The sequence below is a fragment of the Nomascus leucogenys genome, chromosome 16, assembly GCF_006542625.1.
Source record: "Nomascus leucogenys isolate Asia chromosome 16, Asia_NLE_v1, whole genome shotgun sequence".
Classification (NCBI taxonomy): domain Eukaryota; kingdom Metazoa; phylum Chordata; class Mammalia; order Primates; family Hylobatidae; genus Nomascus; species Nomascus leucogenys.
Window position 1 is genome coordinate 84,898,710 of NC_044396.1, and position 24,844 is coordinate 84,923,553.

The window sequence follows — 24,844 nt, forward strand, 5'->3', positions numbered from 1 at the left end:
TGTGAAGTTTTCACATTCTCGAATTCTAAAGCTGCCAGAGTAAATTTGAAGATACAGGATCAAAATGGGGTTCAAAGCTTGAAACCGCTTTCCAGAGAGTCTTGAACATTTCCGGTCACTTCTATGTGTGCCTTGCTCCTCACTCCTTTCCCTTCTGCCCACCCCCCCATCACCTCTTCATATGTAACTGTGGAATTCAAGCTAGGAATGATGTAGAGGTAGGAAACTCCGGAGTTTGGTAAACAAAAACTATTCGCTGTGAACTCATTTGATTACTGAATACCCATCTGTGAGCGGTATGTCACAATACAGAAATGAGAGAAGCTCAGGCAGCAAATAAAACTTCCAGATGAACTCCCACCTGACCAAAGGCTCTGAGGGGATTTGCCTAGCTTAGGTGTTCCAATGGAGACCTGCATTGTCAGTGCAGGAATGGCCAGCTATTTCAGGTTATCTTATGGCACAGCAACAAACTGTGTTCTGTTCTAATATTTAGTAGCAGACACAGAATCTTATATACAAAATACCTGTGAAAGTGGGGAAAAAGATAACAGCAGCTGATACAAAACAAAATAAGGGGCCCACGCTTGGCAGCAAAATATGAGGGCTAGAGCTTAAGAGAAGGCAGGAAATTGTAACTTGAGAGAAAGAAGAGCAATTAGGATTAATAGAGGAAAAATGGCCAAAAAAAAGTTGCACCTTAGAATTGTGACCAGCCCTTAACTATGTAACCCATTACAAAGAGCCATTAAAACATACTTTAAGTGGTATATATTTTTATTTTTTAATGAAAAAGAAAACCTTATATATTTGTTTACGTTTTGAAATCAGGCTTACAAATGAAAATCTTCACTTTGTCAATAAGAGTCCTGGTAAGATGCACAGAAACATTGCTATTTATAAACAGCAGGTGTTGAGTTTGGTAATCACTGTCATCTTTGTAATTAATTATTGCATTTGAGGAGAGTTTATTCTGAGCTATTTACTTTATCTTAGAAATGGCACTTTTCCCCAGATGGTTAAATTAGAAGAGTGGTCTTTAAGCGAGAAATACAGGATTTGAAGTAACTTTGAAATTTTAAAGACATCTTAATGTTAAAGAATTGACATTATTACTGTATGAGGCTTCTAGTATGTTTTTTAGTCTATAGTTAGCACCATGAGGGAGTTTCAAAATTCTTTCTTTTATTTACCACTCAACATTATTTTATATATCCTGCTGGTACTCATGTACCCAAAACTAAGCATTTTATAAATATTATTACTTCATTTAATCCTCATATTAACCCTTTACAATAGGATCTGTTATCTCTGTTTTACCAACAGTTAACTGAGAGAGAGTGAGAAAGAGAGCTCTCCAGCTCTCATAGCTAGCAAGTGGTGAAAAGCAGATTCATTTCAAATCCAAGCAGTCTGACTTGCAAGTCTGAATTTTTAACTTTAATCACCATGTTATGTTATTAATACCTGAAATACTGTTTATCAAACTATGTATTCTTCTCTTCAACAAGTTTTTACTTGTTTCTATTGGCATACTAAGTTCTTGTCCCTATCTGTTATTTTAATGCAGTTATGCAAAGTAATAATTTTGTTGTTTTTTATTATTTTATGAGGTAGTAGGTTAAGATATGTTTTGATTAACAGAATTGGTTTACAAGACATAATACTAACATTGTGTTTAATTTGTGTGTATGAGAAGTCACCATGTTGGGATTTAAGAGTGTCATCTTTTCCAGTTTTTAGCTTTGTTACTTTGAGCAAATCACTTCATCTGTCTTTCATGTGTCTGTAAATATAAGGATACTGCAGGCATACAGAGATTAAAAAGAAATAGAGTTAGAAGTGAAAGAGAATTGAAAGCATTACATAGTAAAAAAGATTCCTTCGAGGAGCTTGTAAGTCATTGAAGTATATAGTAAGAGAGATAAGCATATGTAAATCTCTACCAAGAAGGTCTGATATTTGTGGTAAGAGTGGTACAAAATAAACGTTTAAGCTAGAAAAGTTGGCACGATCAAGGAAGGGACTTTATGTAGGAGACTACTTCTGATCTAAGCCTTGAAACATAACAGACTTTTATTCATAATAGCCAGAGGGAATTGAAGTAGGGAATACAGACAGGGTGCGGAATGCCAAGTTTTACCTATTAAATATCAGCCATGTTTTATTTTAGCACAAAATTGAGATTTCTTTCATTATTTTTACAATCAGATTCTGCTTCTACTTTTACTTTTGCTGAAAGGGCAATATATAATGGAGTTGATAAGAAGGCAGCCTTGAAGGTTTAGTATAGGGATTCAAATCCTGCCCGTATCACTTATAGCTAAGTGACCTTTGACAGGTTATTTAAATTCTCTACATCCCAATTTCCTTTCTTCTAAAATAAATGATAATTGATAGTTTTATTGCATAGATTTATTATTCGAATTCAATAAAGTAATCATTGTAAAGTACTTGATACAGTACCTAGCATTTAATAAATGCCCTTTCCATGTCTGGGCCTAAGTAATATGGTGTTGGGCATACTGTGGTTATGGTGAGGCCACTGGAGTCAGAATAGTGTAGTGCTGCGCAAAGACTGCTGTGATCTGACCGCATCAGCATCATCTGGGAGTTCTTCATTTCCAGTGTACTGGAGATGAGGCCCAGGAATCTGGAGTTTAACAAGCTTGCCAGCTTGTGCACCCTTTAAATGTTGAAATACACCGATATCACTTGTTTGTTAAGAGTACAGCTTCCACAGTCAGGCTGCCTGGGTTTGAATGTTGGCTTTGCCATTGATAGTTGTATATTCTTGGGCAATTTACTTCATCTGTCCTGCCTCAATTCTTTACTAGCAGTCCTACTTCCCTCATTAGATGCTTGTGAGGAGTAAAAAGAGTTAATACACATAAAGAACTGAAAATTGCATTTGGCACATAGAGAGCCCTCAATCAGTGTTGGTTGTGCCATGGTATTTATGATGATGAGTGTAAGTTTCCCATTGCTGCTGTTGCAAATTACTGCACATCAGTGGTTTAAAAAAAATACGTATTTATTATCTTAAAGTTCTAGAGGTCAGGAGTCCAGAATGGGTCTCTCTGGGTTAAAACCAAGGTATCAACAGGGCTCCATTTTTCTCTGGCGGCTCTTAGGGACAGTCTGTTTTCTTGCCTCCTCTAGTTTCCAGAGGCTTCTGCATTTCTTGGCTGTTGTCCTGCTTCCATCTTCAAAGTCAGCAGTGGGCCAGTCTTTCTCATATTGTTTCACTCTCACGTCATCTCTTCTGCCTCCATCCTTTCACTTCTAAGGACCCTTGCCATTACATTGGGCCCACCCATATAATCCAGGGTGCTCTCCCTGTTGTAAGGTCAGCCGATTAGCAACCTTAATTCCACTTTTCCACATATCTTAGCCTATTTAAAAGTTCCAGGGTTTAGGACATAGACATTTTTGGCAGACTATTCTGCCTCCCACAACTGCCAACTTCAAATGGATACTTAGTACAGACCAGTGTGTCTCTTATAAGCTCACTTTTCCACTCTCTGTCTTTCCTTTTTCCCACTTGTTTCCACCTCTCATTTCCACCTCTCATGTATTCCCTAACCTGCGTCACTTGACATCCTTTTCCTCACAGAGTTGAAGAGACAGACATCATCAGGTGGGAACTTGCTCATACTCTATCCACCACATCTGCATGCTTACATGAAAATATTCATCTTCTTAGCCCCTATTAAAATGGAGGGAATGTGTGCTTTTCTTAATCTAGCATTTCTCACCATTGCCATCCCCCTTTCCCACATCTTAAGGTTCATGTAGGTGATGTGTAAGATTTCCCATCTTACAGAGCCGTCTTCTAAACTTCTGTTTCTTCTCTGGTTTCTCCACTTTGCGTTTACTCTTCAGCCCCATCTCAGACCTACTTTTGTTGCCTTGTTGCTCAAGCATAAACCTGGAAATCAATCTTGATAATGCCATCTTAGCTCTCGGCCTCCAGTCTATAACAGCACTCCATAGTCCTTGAAATCTTCCCCTTAGTTGCCATCACCCAAGTTCTGAGCCACCAACCTTTCTTGCCTGGACTACTGCTGTAGCCTCTGAACTGTCCCCCCACTTCTATGTGTGCCTTCCTGCACTCCATCCTCCACTCCACAGCTAGAGTGATCCTCTGGAAATGAAACTGTCACATCTTGCTCTTCCTCCATACAAGCATTGAATGACTTTTTATTGCATTAGGGTAAAACTTTAAAAAAAAAAGCTAATCTGGCTCCTGTCACTCTAGCCCTGTTTCTCCCTTATTCACTGTGTTCCAGCCAGTCTTACAGCTTGCCAAATGTGGCATGCACTCTTCAGCTTCAGAGCCTTCCCACATGCCTGGAATCACACCCCCACCTTCTTTTTTCGTTCCCTCACTATACCCTCAACTCTCCAGTAAGCTGCGTATGGCCTCTCCCCCTGCAAACATCTGTGGGACTCATTACAAAACTGAGAAAAACAGAATTTTTACAGAGTTCTTCCAGGACTAGTTAATTACCTTCAGTGATTTTTTACTTGAAAAATTTATTGATCAGATTATCACTGTATAATTGGTGTGCCAGACATCAGGAGAACCTCTTTACGAATTGTGAGGAAGAAAAAAGGTGAATTTCCATCTTGCATATCTTTTTTCCTCTTCAACTTTTATTAGGTTGGTACAAAAGTACCTCAATTACTTTTGCACCAACCGAATAAGTTCTGGGGTACATGTACAGGATGTGCAGGTTTGTTACACAGGTAAACGTGTGCCATGGTGGTTTGCTGCACAGATGAACCCATCACCTAGGTGTTAAGCCCAGCACGCATTAGCTATTCTTGCTGATGCTCTCCCCCACTTCCCACAGGCCCCAGTGTGTGTGGTTCTTCCCCATGTGTCCATGTGTTGTCATCTTGCATATTTTACTGCAGACATAGTTGTGATTATAATGGAGAGAGAATGTGAAATAATCCTTTTTCACCTCTGTAATGCTTAACAAAAGTTTACCGGTGCCAGTTAGAACCTGGTGCCCCCTACTACGTATATATTGTCTGGGGTATATTTGTTTCCCAAGTGTTCTTGCTAAACCCAGTTCATCAGATACATATGTAGCTTTTCATGGATGAGAAGTGAAAGTGGTAGCATGATTATTTGATGTATCCTGAAACATAACTTTTGTTATTTTTATAGTGACCTTAATTATCTGACACTATTAATATTTCTTTCTGTATCTTATGTTGCAGACTATTCAGACTATGAAGACAGTTCCCTCGAATTTTTGGAAAGGTGCTCTTCTCCACTAACTCGATCTTCTGGGAGTTCTCTGGCTCCACGAAGCATGTTTACGGAGAAAACTACAACCTATCAGTACCCAAGGGCAATTCTGTCCGTTGATCTTAGTGGTGAAAGTATGTGTAACCATGTGATGGTTAAAACAAGACTTACAATTCCTAAATGTGTAACTGAGAATAAAACATACTCTGTTAAGGGCACACGATTTAAAAACTTGTTAGCTAAACTAATATGAAAGTCTTGATGTGAGAAATTTGAGCTACTTTTTAATTTATATGAAGTTAAATTGGCTTTATACTTATTGGTGGAAGAGAGTCATAAGGAAAATATTACTAGTGTATATACTTCTGTAGGTTTTTGTACATATATTTTTATATTCTTCGCTATCAACTGACAGAGTAGGTATTATTCACATTTGATATGTAAACAAGCCGAAACTTACAGGGTAAGTAGCTTTTCGGCTTAGCTAGTGTTAGAATTAAAACTCTAACCGAGGTCTGCCTTAACTCCATAGATAATGCTTTCTTAAATAAATATTTATGGTAATCTTAAAAGTATACTTTGAATTCCCAGTCAGATACATCTGTAACCAAAGTCCTGAGATGTAGTCAGACAACTGATTTAAACACAGGCAGGAACTAAGCGCCCTTAGGTAGTCAGAAGTCCACGTCAGCAGTGAAGGGAGCACTGGAGTTCAAATCTGTTAGACTTTCCTGCAGGTCCAGTCCTCACAGTGGAAAGTGTTGAAGACTCTTACGTTGCTTCCAATATTATAAGCAATAGGAAGAGAGATCCCAGCTCTAAACATTGAGGGCTGTGGCGTAAGAGTAGAGCTCTAATGCAATAGCGACCAGAGTCAGAGAGTGAGGAATAAGGGATGGGGCCTTCAGCATAAGTACAACCTAGGATCCTCATGAGTGAGCTCACTTCCTGCCTTTTTCTTTCTTCTGACTGACCTCGATGGTGGATACTAGGTTAAATGTTTGCTTTTGCACTGTTTGCTTCCAGGTCTAAGCCCTCCCTGGCTCGTTATGGAGAAAGCATTTTCTTTCCTTTATAGCACATGACACTTGTGAGATTTTATTTTTAGAAGCTTGAGGTATGGGAGGGGATTAAAAAGAAGTTACCACCACTCTTTTCCAGCAAATACAAGTCTGCTTTTTCCCATGATTCAGTGGTTCTTCACCCCCGGTGAACCTTACAGTCATTGCTGTGGTTGTTTTAAACTATACTGATCATGGATCCTACCATGAGGCACAATTGAATGAGATTTCTGGAAGGATCCTGGCAAGATACAACTTGTAGGTGATTCTATGGAGAAACAGAGGTTGATAATCACATTAAGAACATCCTTACGGTGAATCGTCAAGATCTGAAGATTATCTCTTGCTATAGAGAGATGGAGAATAGAGGTTATATCTAGGCCAGTTGTGGTGCTGAAACAAGAACCCTTGAAAGAACATGAAAAGAGCCATAGATGTGTACTCTCTGTTCTTCTTAGTCTCTGCCCTGCCCTTATGATCAAGTAGTAAGTCAGGAGAAAGAAAAGGAATATTAATAAGGTCTTAGGCCAGAAATTCTCGATGTTAGCATGTGTCAGAACTGCCCGGAGAGTGTGTTAAAACACATTTCTGGGCCTCACCCTCAGAATTTCTGAGTTCCAGCAAGTTCCCAGGTGGTGATAATGTTGCTGATCAGGAAACCACACTTGCAAAATGCTGTCTCAGGAAATAGCAATGACAGTTTAAGGGGTAGTTGTTGGAAGGCAACAGCTGTTCTTGTGGCCACTCAGGTGGAGCCATTGTCTAAGTGGCTATTCAAGTGTAAGGGGGAACTTTTATTTGCTTCTTACATAACTTTCAGCTCTGTCATCCATTTTACTCAACTTCCAAAACTCAGCTAAGCATAAGTTTAATGCTTGGGAGTTATTCAAACTAGATTTTCTGGAGAATATGATAAATTTGCTTGCTAACACCATAAAACTGGTAATCTTTGCCATGCAAGTATATGTGAGATACACTAATTCCTTTCAATGACATAATTTCAAATTAATTTTTATTTATTTATTTATTGAGGCAAGGTCTTGCTCCGTTGCCTAGGCTGAAATACTATGGTGTGATCATAGTTCATTGCAGCCTCAAACTCCTTGGCTCAAGCAATCCTCTTGCCTCAGCCTGCTGAGTAGCTAAGACTACCAGCACAGGTCATCATGCCTAGCGAATTATTTTTGCTTTTGTAGAGATGAGGTCTTGCTTTGTTGTCCAGGCTGGTTTCTAACTCCTAACTTAAAGTGATCCTCTCACCATGGCCTCCCAAAGTGCTGGGATTACAGGTGTGAGCCACTGTGCCCGGCCCATTTAATACTGTTTATATGCTACAACAGTGTTTGAAACTGTTTTATCCACATTCCAATGAACTTGAGAAAGCCCAAAAGAAAATTTGGATTTAAGCCAGCAAGATTATGGATGGGTGAAATTTTCCTCTTTAGGTTCTTTTAAAACAAGTTATACTGTTCATACTAGATTTTCCATATCTAGTTGATTTACTAGCTCCATGAATATTTTCAGATATTTCTCTATTATCTATTTCTGCTGACCTTCCTTCCGTATGTCCCTGTGACTTCAAAGAGAAGAAAACTTTATTTATTTTTCTATAAAACATTAATCAACAACAAAACATTCAAAAACATTGAATCAAGAAAAAAATAAGATTAGAAGCTGATAGAGGAAACACTAAGTCATGTGAAATATGTAGAATATAAATAGCGTGAATTTTTAAAGTTCAAATCTGTTCAACTTTGGTCTGATCTGATTAAGTCTGAAAATAAAATATTCTCTCTCTGAGCCTCTCCTTAGTTCTTCTGTAAACATTCTGGAGTGGCTGTATTATATATCAGGCCTCATTCTAATCACTGGGGATGTAGCATTCAACAATGCAAAGTTCTTGCTGTCATGGACTCTGATATTCTAGTAAGAGAAGACAGATGATAAGCAGGTGAAGGGATCACTCAGAATGTGGTCGGGGGTAGGATGTGAGGTAGGAAGGTGCTCTGCTGATTAGCCTCTGTCAGGAGCTCACACAGCAGTATACGATGTTCTGTTTCTCATGATGACTCAGTTTTCCTAACATTTCTCCATCCAAACTACTGCAAAAATTTTAGTGTTCCGTCATTTATTTTCCTTTGTTCTAAATAAAGATTCCCCCGTGTCTGTCTCAAATTTTCTTTTCCTCAGTAACCTGAGCAAAATGGTAGGCTTCGGCATTGCCACTATTATACACACACGCCTCAAACCTGCATATAAATTGAGTTGTATGTAGTAGTCATCCATATAGTCTAGTTTCTAGGATATGCTTAATCTAAAACAATATTTTTACCAAGACAAAATTAATACATTTTAAAAATCCCTTGGGGAACTCACGGTTCCGGTTTTAAGAAATACTGGTAAAGTGATTAAGAACACAGGCTTGAGAATCAGGCATTCCTGGTATTCCGTTGGTTTTCCCACTCCATGGCTGCTTTTCTCAAGCAAGTTATATATCCTGTGTTTAAAGTGCTTAATATAGCACTGTGTGCTTACTAAGTGCTATAGTAGTTGATGATGCTGATACTGTCAATCATGGCATTGTTGATTTTAGACCCTAGGCAAGCTCCTTTACCTCTCTGAAGTTGTTTATGGTACGAATAATAAAACCCGTCCTCTTTACAATCCAGAGTTTTTTTTTTTTAAGTGATTTTTCAAAAAGCACTTTATTAATCCAAAAAAGAAAGAAGAAAAAGAATGAAGATCAGTGGTGTGCTAGAGCCAGCTTGTGCTGGCTAATGGGGGCTTACTACACACACCTGTCCCCAGGTCCACGGACAGTGGTGTCACACTGATAGTATGAAATCACAAGGGGACAACTCAGGGTTTTTATGAGGGTCAGAAGGGATAATGTATGTGAAAGTGTATGGAAACTATGCAAATTTAAATTATTGACATCAGCCTTAGCCATAAATTCTGTAAGCATGAAGTCTAAAAGATACTTTGAGTTACTTATAATAGTGTATACTATAAGATGTAAAGCAGTCAATTACCTAAGCTTCAAAAATCTTTTGTTTCTATGTCCAGAGACAAGTACAGTACAGTATTCTTATTTGTTTGCTCCCCCTTTTAAAATGTTTCATAGCTTATGATCGCTTCTCATAGCTCCTTTCTTTATGAAAAATAACATGAAAATAGAAAAGTTGTGCTAAGTATACTTTTTGTATATATTCTAGACTTATCAGATGTAGACTTCCTAGATGATTCTTCAACGGAGAGTTTGCTCCTGAGTGGGGATGAATACAATCAGGACTTTGATTCAACCAATTTTGAGGAATCTCAGGATGAGGATGATGCTCTTAATGAAATTGTGCGATGTATTTGTGAGATGGATGAGGAGAATGGCTTCATGATCCAGGTAATTAGTTAACCTCTCTTCCCTATAATAATGAGTTAGTTGTTTCAGGTGCTCAGCAAATGCATCACGGTGTTTTATTTCTTTACTAACTGTACTGCTGCAGATAGTGGTTTCTAACTTACTATGTGGAAAATACCCATAGTAATGATGAGGAGATTTCCTCATTAAGTAAAGTAGACAATGTTCTTATTTTAGCGTCTCTCTTCCTTTTCTAGGGTATATAGTACAGTGCCTTCAAACTGAAACTCTTTAGATTGATTAGGGTGGTAAGCCTTCACATGAAAGGGCAGGCTACAGCAACCTTTCTCTTCCTCATCTGCATTCATGTTAATTATAATAATTAATAATTTATAGTCACCCTTCACTTGTCAGTGATTAAAACATAAAAATGTCCAGTATTCTTAAAGGAAAAATTTTGTTGCAGGAGTTAACAACTTCTTCTTGTAGGAAAGGTATCTTTAAGATAAAAGGAAAGCATAACCAAAATTTTGTGATGCCAGAAGATTTGGAGATGTTAGTTGAGAGCATGAAGAAAGAGTAATCTTTTTTCCTCGCATTTTTCCGTGGTTTTATGGAGGGAACTACGAATTTATAACTTCACCACAGAAGTAGTACTTTAATAGATCATTGCTATAGACACTGCTACCAACTTTTTTTCCCCTAATTTCTGCATTTTAATAAACTATTTTAAGAGTTTTATGATATGATTGCCTAAATATCAGTGGGAATTAAATTAGAGAAATTATGACTTTTTTATGACTTAAGTACTTGATCAAAGCATATTCTAATAGGTGCAACAAAAGAAAGTTCGTAAAGTAGTTGACCATTTCAAAGATAAAATTCATCTTAAGTCATGACTTGATTTTGTTGTGTCGATAAGAATGGAACTGATAGTGACAGTAAGAAGCCAAGCCAGCCAATTCAAAGAAAGGACATGTATCTTTATTCCTAGCTTATTCCTAGTGAGGATCGGGTGACTGTAATACTCCTCTGTTTTCTGCAGTGTGAAGAATGCTTGTGTTGGCAACACAGCGTGTGCATGGGGCTGCTGGAGGAGAGCATTCCAGAGCAGTATATCTGCTATATCTGCCGGGACCCACCAGGTAAGGCTTTCTGTGCCGTGCTGATTGCCAGGATGCCTCTATGTCTCCTCCAGGATTCCAGAGTGTATCAGCTGTGTTCACTACCACTACAGCAAGTTCTCACATGATGTCATTGATAGGTTCTTGGAAACTATGACTCCAAGTGAAACAGCATGCTATATGCCATAGGAACTTAACTTGTATGTATCAATTAGCTTATGGTACAATTCATTTCATTATTCAGTGTGCCAGTTTCCAAGAACTTATTGATTACACTTAGTGAGGACTCACTGTACTTCTTGGTCAATTAGACTCAACTTCCATATTAAAATTTTAGAATATTTTTTCACCGTTACATTTTTATTTTCCACATTGATTACTTAGACAAATACATTAGCATATAAATATCAACAAAATTACTATCCTACTGGAAGGGAAGAGGTGTAACTTTTTCCTGGAGAAGAATTAGCCTCTGTCTGTTCCTCTGTATCCATTTCTAGCTAGGCTTATTTGTGGCAATCGGAGTAGATCTGCATTCTGAACTTGCATGCTACTGACCTGGCAGTTCTGCATGTTCGACTCATTGTAGAGCAGGTGGAGTCTTAGAACACTACCTGTGATGCCTTTATTTTACTGATGAGGCAGACTGAGATGAAATCTATGCCTTTTTAGTCTCAATCCACCATGCTGTCTACTTGGTGCCTTCTTCTATGCTAGAGGATCTTCAGATAGCATATTCTGCATATTGAATTTAACCTCAGCCTCCAGGCAGGAAATAACTAGGTTTTCTCAAATAATAGGCATGTGGTGAATTGGTCCCATGACTATTGGAAAAAAAGAAAAAAGTCACAATAAATCACAAAAAAGTCACAGTAAGAAGCAAGAGAATTAATTATTCCATATGAATGTAGACATTTGTTCACTCACCAACATTTATACTGTTCATTATTCATTGTATTTATTCAATAACAAATGTAGACATTTGTTATTTATTCAGAAGCATTTATTGGATGGCTTCTATTTGCCACTGTGGTGAGATGATTGATTTAAACCATGCCTTCAACTGGCTAGTATAGTATGGGACACAGGCACATAAGCACCTGATTGTAATAGGATCTAATTTGTATTAACATGGAGGATATGAAATTTCATAGGATTCTGTGGAATCACAGACATGGGGGAAGGGTTCCTATTCACTCAACTAGAACTCTATGGTTCATCCAATTCAAAACAAAGGTTAGTGAGAGAATAACCCCTGTCTAGTTTTTATCTAGCCCTTTGAGCCTTTTTAGAGGACAGATGATGACTACAAAAAAATTGAAAGCGGTACACTCAAGGTTCCCTTTGCAAGTGTCATCTGCCACTGACCATGTCCTTAATGGTGTTTCTTCTCCTGGGTGGGCAGGAATGCTGAAGGTGTGGAGGAGCTCTTCCTGCACCAGTTACTCAGAACGCTGTCTTACTCTTTTTGAATCTGCTCCTAGTGCTAGAGCTTGCCTTGCTTCATGAGCAACGTTAGTAGGGTAGCAGTTGATGAAAAATCCGAATAAGTGCAATCCTCTGTGATTTAATATCAACTTCATCTGCAGGTCAGAGGTGGAGTGCAAAATATCGTTATGATAAGGAGTGGTTGAATAATGGGAGAATGTGCGGGTTATCATTTTTCAAAGAAAATTATTCTCATCTCAATGCCAAAAAGATAATTTCTACACATCACCTGCTTGCTGATGTCTATGGTGTTACAGAAGTGCTACACGGGCTACAGCTGAAGATTGGAATACTAAAGTAAGTGAAGGGCAGCAAAGGGAGGGTCACACTTCAGTGGACATTTTAATTCAAACCAACACTGTCGGCGTTTTGATGGTCCAGAGTAACAGTTTCGAGGAGAGAACGGGTATTTGAATAAAGTTTCATTTTTAAAAATAAGGAAAGATTAACAACCTCTTGGATGCGTTGGTGCTTCCTGTCTATTCTCCTAGAATGTGTAAGTGTGGTTAAAGGTAGATATAGCATCTAGTATATCAGTACATTTTAGCTCCTGTCCCACTGTTTTGTATGCTTACCATATGTGCAAAATTAAGTGCAGTTGCTGTGGTGAACCCTATACGTTGTGTCCTCCTTCAGGAATGCTATCAAGATGAAATAGATTCTAAGCAGGGTGAGTATTTTTTTTTTATAAAGATTGATTTAAAGGTGATGAAGGGAGCCTTCACAAACCGAATTCACTTCTCTACTGTGCACCAAATATGTTAGTTATCCCATAGAATTTTATCTTAAACGAGTCTTTAAAGAACATATCAGAATATTCTTGAAGTCCTTATTTCCAGTCCTTCCTAATGCCTGACTGGAATTCTTCTTTAAAAGAGCAAACAAACAAAAACCCACATTTTAAGTAAAAACAGGATGATTCACTGGTTCTTCACAAGATTTTCTTCATTTGGATGCACTTGCCTCGGCCAGAAACTTGCCCCATCCTCTCCTTCCCTCCCCATCCTTGTGTCTTTCACATCCCATCCATTGCAATTTGTGAACATTGTTCAGTCCGTTCCTCTCTCACTTCTCACTGGTACTGTCTCAGCCAGGTTGTTACATTTCACATGAATGATTGCCATGCTTGTCCATTCTCTGTGGCTCCAGCCTTGTACTCTATCAGTTCATTCTTTGTACTGCTGCCAGTGTAAGCTTAGTAAAAGATAAATATCAGCTTGTCTTTCTCCAACTTAATGTAGTAGAGCATCTTCCTGTTGCCCAATGGACTGAGTCCTTCCATGACACATACTCTGTCCACCATTTTGTTGCCACATAATCCCTGTGCTTTTTCCCCCAAACGTCCCAGCTATCCCAAATCATAATCCCTAAATGAAATAAGTTTTTCCATCACTCTAGGCCTTTACTCACACCCAGGATAAGCTTCTACCACTAGTGCCCCTAGCAGATGCCTTTCATAATTACCTGCCCAACTAGAGTTGACCATGTTCTTCTTGGCAAACTCCGTGCATACTTGTGTCAGGCACTTTGGTATGCTTAATTTTTTTATGCCTGTCTCCCCTTACTAAGTCACGGGATCCTTTAAAATAGAGCTTGTGTCCTATTCATCATTTTGTCTCTAATTGATAGTGTAGGGTAAGTACTCAGTAACTATTTGTTGAATAAAATTTGCTTCAGTTTTTTATCATGAGCCTGAATATGAATTTGTTTTTTAAAAGGCCATGTAAGTGCTAAGACTTAAGGGAGGGAATAATTTATTAGGTCTTTTTTTAAAACCTGATTTCCTTCTTGGTATCAGTATGAGTTTCTCTGCATTCATAATTTTGCCAGGGATTTTAATTGGACCCTTTCTGTTTCATATACTTATAGGCCCTCTTTATGTTAATATTGTAAATCATAATATCTGTTAGTATGTACGATTTATTGAAAGTCCTACACGTCATGTGCTTTCATGTGATATTTCATTTAATCCTTATAATAAGCTACCTCATTTCATTGTTGGGTAGTGAAAGACATAGATTTTGTAACTTGTTCAGGTTTCTCTATGGCACAACAGAATTCAACCCCTTGGACTATTGGACTACAGTGCCAGCTTTTCTTCTACTATGCCTTTTACTGATTGAGTGTTTTAGTATTTTCTGAATATTAAATTACTAGGGATTCAAATGATAAAATTTATAATTTCAGAAACAATACTTGAGTATTATTGGAAGAGAACTAATTTGACTCAGTATGTATCTAATTTGGAAATTATTAATATGCAAACATTATTGAGCCTTTTGAAAGGTTTATATCTCCCAAATGTCCTTTCACTTCAGCTCTGATGATTGGATTCCTGTTTTACTTACTGCAGAATTAACTGTACAATATCATGCTTACATGTTCAGTGAGGATGAGGTTAATGGGCGTTATCAAAGATTGTTGATGGGGTTGTAATTAGTATAATCCGATCTTTTGAGGTCACTTGGGTAGTACCTATCAAAATAAATATGCATGTTATCCGGCAATTCCATATCTAGAAATTCATCTGACTGAAATATTCTGACTTATGTGCAAAGATACACACAGGTACACAAACATATAACGGTAGGGAATTGGTTGGCTCGACTGGTACATTCGTAACTATTCAGCCCTGGAGTAAAATAAGGGAAATCTATCTGTATGACATGATATGGCAAGATGCCCATAGTCTGTTACGTACAAAAAGGCAGATTGTATGTGTCCTGGTTGTGTCACAGGAAGATGTGTATACTTTCCCATTTAAGAACTTAATTTTAGGTATACAGAAAAAGTCTGGAAGATTATACCTCAGTTATTTATGTTTGCCATGGGAGAGGAAATTTTTACTTTCTGTGCATTTATATTTAGGATTTTTGTCATCAGGAATTATCACTTTTTGACTGAATAAAAGTTTTTAAAATATGCTCACATTAAAGGTTTTCAAATTTTACAATGAAAAAATGACAATGAAAAATCAGTAGAAAAAGAAATGCATGTATCAAATGATGATGTGAACTATCAACACAAATTTGTTATTGCTTTTCTGAGTATTATTTATTTAATAGAGAAGATTCAAATTTTGGATGAAATCCTGGAGGGAGTTAACTTAAAGATTACCTTTGCTTTTGTCTTGAGTCCTAGATGTCCTCCTAACCTAGTTCTGAAATAGATTATTGTATTCAGCTTGTTAATAGATTTTTTTTTTTTTCTGAACTGCTGTTTTTCCAACTTTGTTTTAAGGAATAAACATCATCCTGACCTTCATCTCTGGGCTTGTTCTGGGAAGCGAAAAGACCAAGATCAAATAATAGCTGGGGTGGAGAAAAAAATAGCTCAAGACACAGTTAATCGAGAAGAAAAGAAATATGTACAGAACCATAAAGAACCACCTCGTTTGCCCCTAAAAATGGAAGGAACTTATATAACAAGTGAGCATAGCTATCAAAAGCCACAAAGTTTTGGTCAGGACTGTAAATCTCTCGCAGACCCTGGGAGCTCAGATGATGACGATGTTAGTAGTTTGGAAGAAGAACAAGAATTCCACATGAGAAATAAAAACCGTTTACAGTACTCAGCAAAAGAACACGGAATGCCTGAAAAGGTAAAACTAGTTCATTTTTCTTTGCTTGGAAACTATGATAGAACAACAAAGGAAAATTTTATAAAATAAGACATACTGAATTCCCAGATTTTACTTGTATTTCCAAGTTCTCCAGTACCTTGTTAAAGTAAGGAGATTTTTTTGTTTTCTCTACAGGAAAACACTAGCCATTTGAACATTTGATTATCTTCTAATTCAGAATTGTAGTAATTCAATAAACTGTTACTCTAACAAAAGTTTCAATTGTATAAGTACATTTAGATGCTTCTAAAAAATAAACCACATTGTATTCAAAACAAAAATGTCTGTGTGTAAGAATGTGAAAGTACATATGGGTGTAATGATTTGTCTTCCTCTTTATGTGAGTTAGATAAAAGGTGGCACTCTGTCTTTTAAAAAAATTTTAGCATGTTTGTCAGTTCATCCCACTATTCAGTAAGCTGAATTCTGACAGACCTATGTGCATTGGACATCTGTAAACTTACTTCCTGTATTTTTTACTGATTTTCAATTAATGAGGCCACTTTAAAATTAGTTTTTTTTTATTTTTCTGCATTCCTTAACAAGTAATTATTGTAAATAAGTACTTAACTGAATTGGAATGTTTGTGTTTCGTATCATAAAGTTTGTGGTAAGTTATTTTGTTTAATTAATATCCCTTGTGCAAAATGAGTTATCTCTGGCAAATCTAAACGCACATTGTGTGTCTGTGTGTGTGTGCGCGTGTGTGTGTGTGTGAGAAGCAGTTTGTACTTTTGAAACTTGTAAAAGGTTTTTGCCTTTCCCTCCCCTCATTGATTTACTGTACTATAACAGTAAAGTCCAGTCTATAGTTAATTAGATTTTATACTGGTCTTTGGAAATGCTGTTGATTTCTTTTCATCATTGCTTTCCCCTCTTATGTCCACTTATATCACCAGTTGAGATTAACTGAGGAAGAGGCCAGTCTAAATTAGTCAGGAATTCCAATTACAGAGTAGAATTAGTGACTTCATTTATTTAGCGCATTTTATTGAAGCCTTCTTGCCCATGTAGCACCATGCGAGGCATAGTGGAGGGAGGTGATGGGTGCATCTGCTCTTAAGAACCACCAGCTGGAATTTGGTTATGTAGCAGTACTTCTTTAAAGATATCCTAGGAGTCAGATTGGATCTCACTAACTGTTACCAGTGATGAGGTGTTTCATGTATCCTTACCTCAATGACTGCATTTCATCCCGTTCTTTGTGTTTATTTTCCAATGGTCCTTTGGAGAAGAATCCAGCTGAAGGGAATACAGTATTTGTTTATAATGATAAAAAGGGCACCGAGGACCCAGGAGACTCACATCTTCAGTGGCAGCTCAATCTCCTTACACACATAGAAAATGTGCAGAATGAAGTTACCAGCAGGATGGACCTAATAGAAAAAGAAGTCGATGGTAATTTAAGAAAGAACTAAAATACAGTTACTATAGTGAATTTATTGTTACTATGAAGAAGTTACTTAAAATTCTTAAATTATGGGATGAAAACTGCAGATACTTTCCATACCGATGGGGCTTTGTTACTCCCTTTGTATTGTATTTGACACATTTGGGATCTTTTACGCTTAAAACAATATGACTGGATATGATCTTAGGTTGTTTTTATTTTTTTAAGGTGGATATTTATTAAATACTGTCTATCTGCCAGCCTCCAGATAGATCACTTATGGAATAAATTTATTAGTTTCATTGAACTAAGCTTTCTTTGGAAGTCAGCATAAGGAATTTAAGCATGTTTGAAATGTGAAAACATTTTGAATATTTTTTACTTTGGTTAGCACTTGTTAAATTAACAAAAACTTCTACAAAGTTAATTAGGTAAACCTTAAGTGGTTTTCTTTTATGTTTTAAAATTGTATCATCACACAGGAGGCCTGAAAAGTGGGCAAGAAAGATACTATCACTACTTTATAGTTGAGAAACTAGAATAACTTACATTACCTGATTCTCAGTCCATGTTGTTCTTAATGCTTTCTGACTCCTGTTTCTTCCTAACATCATAGACGATATTCTGCACCCCAACTTTACTTTTTTTAATTTGGCATAAGCACATGATACCTCTCCTCTACACTAAATTAGAGCTCCTACTCCTTTTTTTCCCCTCTTGAGAGAAGAAGGGAGAAAATGGAAACCCATTTTAGAAGCCTCTTACATCTGGGTATAAGCTAACTGTAGAGTTAATGTAATGTTTTGAGTCGATGTTTGAAGAAAAGAAAATGCATCTTGACACTATTTCATATTATTAGGGTAGATTTCCAAAGGAAACATTAATAAAAACTATAGAATAGAATATAATCAATTGCATTCTGCCTAGAATTTTAATATGCTTGCGTGTCTTTTAAAAAGTAGTATTAAAATAGTGGAACTGAAAAGAACACTGAGAAATTGCTACTTCCTTTTCTTTGTTAAAAAGAACTTCTGGATTAAAAAATATGATTAGTTATGTTTCGTGTAGAGATGACGAGTCTAAATTAATAGAAAGCTTGAGCAGACATAGGGAACTGTTGTATCTTATTCCAGAAGTGAGTAAAAGGAGACCTTCAAAATGAAATTAGTGTGTATATGTTTATGTGTATGTGTATATGTATTTCCCCCTTATATATAAAAATATATAATTCCTATATATATATAAAGGGGAAAATTATCTTAAATGACAGATAAAAATTGCCAAGAGGTACTAGAACTCTGTGGGGTGGGATGACAGGATGCTAACCTTTCAGAAATGTCTTGAGTATGTCGGCCTTCTAAAGACGGGGAAGTGAACGCTTAACTCCATCACAGCTCCAACTTTCTAATTGTTTCATTTTCTGACTGTTCTTCCAGTTGCAGTTTAAATTTGTTTATTTTCTTCTCTCTTTTAGTTCTGGAAAGCTGGCTTGATTTCACAGGGGAGTTGGAGCCACCAGATCCTCTTGCAAGATTGCCCCAACTTAAACGCCACATAAAACAGCTCCTAATTGACATGGGCAAAGTACAGCAGATAGCAACTCTTTGCTCTGTATGACAACAGTGAACACTTAATGAAAGAATGTGGCTTTCTTCAGTCAAAGCATTTTTATTACCCAAGTGACGGCTAAGTGGATAATTTAAAAGCTTAGTAATGTCTGGTCATTCACTGATTTGTGATGTCAATAGGATGGCACCTTGGAAAGAAAAAGGAAGAACAACTTGATCAAGGAAGCTAGTATTTAAAAACAAATTCATGAGCAAGCTGCAAATGAGAAGGTGTTATATGCCAAGGAACAATGAAGTAGAATATAATGTATACTAAGGGATTTCAAGTTGGCAGAATTTTTGAGTAGTTGCTTACATGAAGCTCAAGATACCTGTAGAAAGAAATATGGTATATTTGTATAGTTTTTAATAGAAAGATCTATGTTTATAAACCAGCACTTGGCCAAAAACAAAATTGTAAAGGAAATTTAAATTCTGGAGAATTCTACAGGGTTGCTCTAAGAACTGTCTTCTCAGCAGTTGATCCAGCTGTACGGAAATTTAGGGTATTTAAACTTTTATAGGATCATGAGCTGTTTCTTGGGCGATGAATGTTCTTAATCAGAAAACTGACAGTAGAAGTCTCACTTCTGGGAAAAACAGTTGTGGAATTCTTACTTCATTATGAATGTATTTAAAAAACAAACACCAAATAATTGGAATATATTGCAGGCATTAAGCTCATTAAAAACAAACTGGCTTGCAGAAGGGTCCGATGTGCCAAGTGATCATGATTCTGCTGGAAAGACGATTTTAAATATTGTGAGAGTTCTCCCACCCTAAGTCTTACATAATGCCACCAGTCCATCCAAAACCTATGTATCACTTATACTATATATATCATATATATAGTTGAATGGCAGTATTCAGGCTCAACGTACAGTTTGATCCTGAGTATGCTTGGTGTTTGTTTGCCTTCAGAAAAAAAAAAAAAAAAAGCATTGTAAATAACCTCAGCTGGGATGAGGAGTGACAGAATATCAAAATAATTTGTGGCTGTGGATTTTTTTAACTGCTAGTAGTGGAATACTGGAAAAGCTTCATTTCTGAAGATGAATTTTATTTTTAAAAAATACATGCACTCTCAAAACTTTTAGCTTTGATCACAAATGGACAAATTTCTGAAACCAAAGGCAACTAAGTTGCTGTGTTAGCTCTTGCTGGATTTTGAGCCTAGGTCCTACTGTCTGCCAGTACTCATGTGAGTTGTATGCGCCCCCAGTGCTACATACGCAGGTATGCGTAAGTGTGTATGCTTGTTTTAAACAAACACTCAACGTACATATGTACATAATCTACACATATTTATATCACATATCTAGTTTTATTACTATAGACTATATGAATTGGTGGTTAACATGAAATGTTACCTTTTAACAGACTGTTTTTAAAAATTAAAAATGTATGTATAGGTTTTGAAATTTTTTTAAAAGGGGAAAAAGACTGTTAAGAGGAGGCTATTTGATGACATAACACTTGAATATTTTATGCCTCATTCTGTTTATCAGTTCTCGCAATCTGTATAAATGCATTTTAGAACTGATAGACAGTAAACTTGAATTTATCTTTGATAAGAATACATGCCACTGTACATTCAGATATTATTTAAATTTGCAAACACATTGTTCTATATGTAAGGGTACTGTATGTAAAACTCTTTATTAAAACTATTCCACATATCCTAAAATTTCAGCTTGCCTTTTTGCGGCCTTATATTTTGATGTAAAGATTAAAAGAATGTGCAAAACAGTCAGAAATTTTTATTGCCTTTTGAGATTCTCCAACTTGACAAATGTGCCAAAGATCAACAGACAGAAAATATAGTCCTGTGTATTTACTTGTCATAGTTTAACTTTGTGAAAGATCTTACTGATAAATGAAAAGCTTTAGCAGAGGTGGTATTGTGAGGTAATTGCTTAAATTTGCATATCAAAGCAAAAAAGTAGTGCCTGTATTCCATGTGTGGAGTAAATTTGCTAATGTCTATATTTTATGATCGATACTATTATTTTTCCTTTGCGTTTTAAAATAATGGCTCTAATATTTTCCCTGTCATGGCTACATTCTAGACATTGAATTTATATCTTCTTTTTTTCAGATACGGAGCAAATAGCATCCTTAACCTATGAGTAATGATGTTGCCTAGATTCTTGTCACACACACAGAAGACCCTTTGTACCTAGTAACATTCATCCTCTCGATTCCTGGTGAACACGGTTAAATTCATGCACGTTTGTTCTTGTAGTTTCTAAAAATTAGATCAATTTATTTGTTAGCCAACAAATTGAAAATTCCATTATTAGAGTACTGAAATTTTTGCTCTGCTTATATGTCTACAAACTGGAAATCTGAATTTTTAAATTTAGATCTTTAAATCAAATTATTTTTATGCATATTTTCATTTAATATAGAGTATATCAATCGATTGAAGCCTTTCACAACTAGTGCGCTGAGCCTTTTCTTTAAGAGAGTGAATTAGTTTCTGAGAAGTCAATCCATTGTGAAAAGTTTCAGATGAGATTATTTTCTTTTAGTCTTTTTAAATATCACTATATGTATTTAAATAGAAGGAATAAACTAGAGAGAGTGTTTCTTGAAAAGACAATGTTTTATTTGCCACCAGGCGGAACAGATGAGCATTGGTAGAGAAGGCTCCCTCTTGGTATGTTGCTGATAAACTTGTACTTCCTCATACTTGTTTGTGGTTCTACTGACTTATTTCCAAACTTAAGGGTAATGTACTTCGAAAACAACTTGGTTATTCTTTAAATTTCAGGTAAAACCCCTTTTCCTAACACTTATCTTATTTCCACTGTCTTATTTCCTCTCAGATGTTCATATTTCACATGGTCAAAGTGAAGCGTACTATTTCCCCTCCAATAAACGAAGTCTCCTGCCAACTTCACTGTCTCTGTTAATAACGTTACCCTAAGAGTCCAGGCTTCAAACACCGAGTCCTCCCTCATATCCATATCATTAAAATATGATGTTGTCTTCTTACTTCTGCATCCTACTGAAGCTCCAACATTTTTTATAAAATAATGTCATGAAGATATTACCACTGGCCTCTGAAACTGTAACTTTGCCTTTATTCTAATTCATCACAGTTGTCACTGCCAGACTGTTCCATGCATTGCACATGTTCCATGCATTGTACATGTTACCTGCAGTATCTAATTTGTTCATAAAATAAGGTAAAATGATCGTTTTCTAGATGAGGCCGAGGGATAGAGACATTTAGAAACTTACCCTGGATAAGACATAAGGGGGCGGGTTCAGGATTCAAATCCTGTGCTATTCAAGTTCATAGTCTCTTTCCAGCCTGTGCGCTTCAACTATTCTTGGCATTTCAGTTTTCTGCTCTGGAATGTCTGGTGACTCCCTGTTTCAAACCATGTCAGGTCTTTGTAATCTGGATCTTTTGCAATTTACATAATCCTCAAAGTTATTTAAATGTAGCCTTACTGTTAAATGGACTACACTTGTTTTCCTCTATTACCTTCGTATTGTTTTCCTCTTCTGGAAAATTCTCCACTGTTTATTGTCCCTCTGTAAACCCAGACAATCCTTCAAACTTCATTTCTCTTCCTATGAGAAGTAATCCATTACTGAAAGCCTTTCATGGTATCCTGCATTGTACTAAGATATGGAGGAATTCCATCAGTGATTAATAATATAGTGGAACAGGCATGAACTTTGCAGTCTTGGACTCAAATTTTCACTCTGGCAATTTACTAGCAGTGTGATCTTTTGGAACTTTACTATCCTTATCTGTAAAATGGGAATAATGCCCAGCTTAGAGCCTTGTTTTGAGAATTAAGTAAAGCAAATAAAGTACCTAGAAACTGTTACTAAATAAATAGAAATTTCATTAGACATTAGGGTTGTCCATGTGCCAGCTATTAAGCTTAGAGGCTGGGGATGGATATGGGATTAATAAGATCACAGTCTGTGGACTAATGGAAACATAAAAATATTTTTCAGCAAGATAGGTGCTATCAGAGAGTACAAGGAGATGAAAGATAATTAGACTTGTAGGTGGAGGGGTTTTTGGGAAATAGATGATGCATGTTAATTAAAACTGGTCTTATGTCTTTTGACTGCGAGTGGCCTCTCTAAAGCATTTCACTCCTGGTACACCTGTCTTTGGGTACTCCTGAAAGTAGAGCAAGAGATAAGACTTGATTGTACTTAGTTTATTCAGGAAATGATCCAAGGAAGTTGAAATGCGAGGGAAACAAAGGTGTGGGAGGGGAGGGCAAAAGCTAATAAGAATATGCATAATTGAAGACACTGCCATGAGCAATGGGGCTTCGATTCTTCCATTTGAAGATGTTTATGAGTTTAAACTATTGCAAAGGATGATTTCCATTTTGCAAATATTGACATATTCAAATAAACCAGTTACATTATTTTTAAATGTATACAATAGAATCAGAATACTGTTTTGTTACTTACCAACATCTGCTTTTAAAATACATGAGCAATCTTTAACATTTAGAAATTTTACATATGTTTATATTCTCCCTTCTGCCTTTCCACGTTACTTACTAACAATATTATTTTCTGTAATTATAAGTCTTTATCACCCTCTCATACTTTTGTCCACCAAAAATGGTGCATTGCAATTTTAAAAAGCATCAAAATACACACTGCAAGCACTAACATCACTGAATAAATAGAAAAATTTAACAATTATAGTTGAACATTGCACCCCTCCTAATTTAGCACTAATTGATAGAACAAGTAGACAAAGTCAAGATATATTAATAGAAGACTTAAGCAAAAATGATCACCCAAAATGACTTAAAATGGACATTTACGGAACATTGTCATTCTGCCCAACAACACAAGAACATACATTTTCTTTTTAAGTGTACATGGAACACTAAAGATGATAGACTTATATACTAGGCAATAAAACTATGTCTCAATAAAGGTAAATATAAAAGAGTCTCAATAAATGTAAAATAATTGAAATCATGCACCATATGCTCTCTGACCACAACTGAATTAAGTTGGAAATCAATACCAGAAAGATAATCTGGAAAAGTTCCCAAATGTTAGGGAATTAAACAGTGTGCTTCTAAATAACCGATGAGCCCAAGAAAAAAAATGTTACAAGTAAAATTAGAAAATATTTTAAATAGAATGAAAATGAAAACAACATGCTAAGATTGTGGGATACACCTCAATCAATGTTAGAAATTACAGCTTTACTTATATTTATAAAAGTACAAAATCACTGGTAAAAGATTTCACCTTAAGAAACCAGAAGATAAAGAGCAAATTACAGCCAAATAAGCATAATAGCAAGGAAATAATGATAGTGCTGGAACCAATGAAATACTAAATGAACAAAATACAGATATAGATAAAAAGCTGGTTCTTGGAACAGAACAAAAATTGATACTCTCTTGGAGATTGATAAATAACTAGAATAGAGGAGGGGGACTTACTGTGGATCCAACAGTTTTTTAAAACACAGTGAATACATTTCCATAAATTTGAGGCTTTGCTGAAATGGGAAAATCCCTCAAAGGACACAAATTACCAAAAAAACAAATCGAAGAAGTAGAATTTATAATTAAAAATCTAGGCTGAGCACAATGACTCATGCCTGTAATCTCAGCAATTTGGGAGGCCAAAACAAAAGGATCACTGGAGCCCAGGGGTTCCAGACCAGCCTGGGCAACATAATAACACCCTGTCTCTACAAAAAGTAAAATAATAATAATAAACAATTGCTCGGTGTAGTGGCACCTGCCTGTAGTCCTAGCTACTCAAGAGGCTGAGGTGGGAAGATTGCTTTGAGCCCAGGTGGTTGAGGCTGCAGTGAGTGATGATTGTGCCACTGCACTCCAGCCTGGGTGACAGGGCAAGGCCCTCTCTCAAAACAACAATAGAAAAAACCTTCAGGTCTAAATGTGA

At 36.5% G+C, this 24,844-nt stretch overlaps 1 protein-coding gene across 6 annotated transcripts in view; it reads left to right on the forward strand.

Annotated features, from left to right (window-relative positions):
- PHF20L1 (PHD finger protein 20 like 1) overlaps positions 1-21,813 on the forward strand; it is a 74,100-nt gene extending 52,287 nt beyond the window's left edge. For 3 of the 6 annotated variants that reach the window (XM_030794991.1, XM_030794993.1, XM_030794992.1), the window contains exons 14-20: positions 5,236-5,400; positions 9,543-9,724; positions 10,728-10,827; positions 12,396-12,591; positions 15,535-15,895; positions 17,149-17,314; positions 18,781-21,813. In XM_030794991.1, coding sequence (XP_030650851.1) covers positions 5,236-5,400; positions 9,543-9,724; positions 10,728-10,827; positions 12,396-12,591; positions 15,535-15,895; positions 17,149-17,314; positions 18,781-18,923 — 1,313 coding nt within the window. In that variant the 3' untranslated portion in view covers positions 18,924-21,813. The remainder of the gene's footprint in view (positions 1-5,235; positions 5,401-9,542; positions 9,725-10,727; positions 10,828-12,395; positions 12,592-15,534; positions 15,896-17,148; positions 17,315-18,780) is intronic. The other 3 variants (XM_030794996.1, XM_030794990.1, XM_030794995.1) reach the window with 1 other exon arrangement.
- Positions 21,814-24,844: the final 3,031 nt, after the last annotated feature.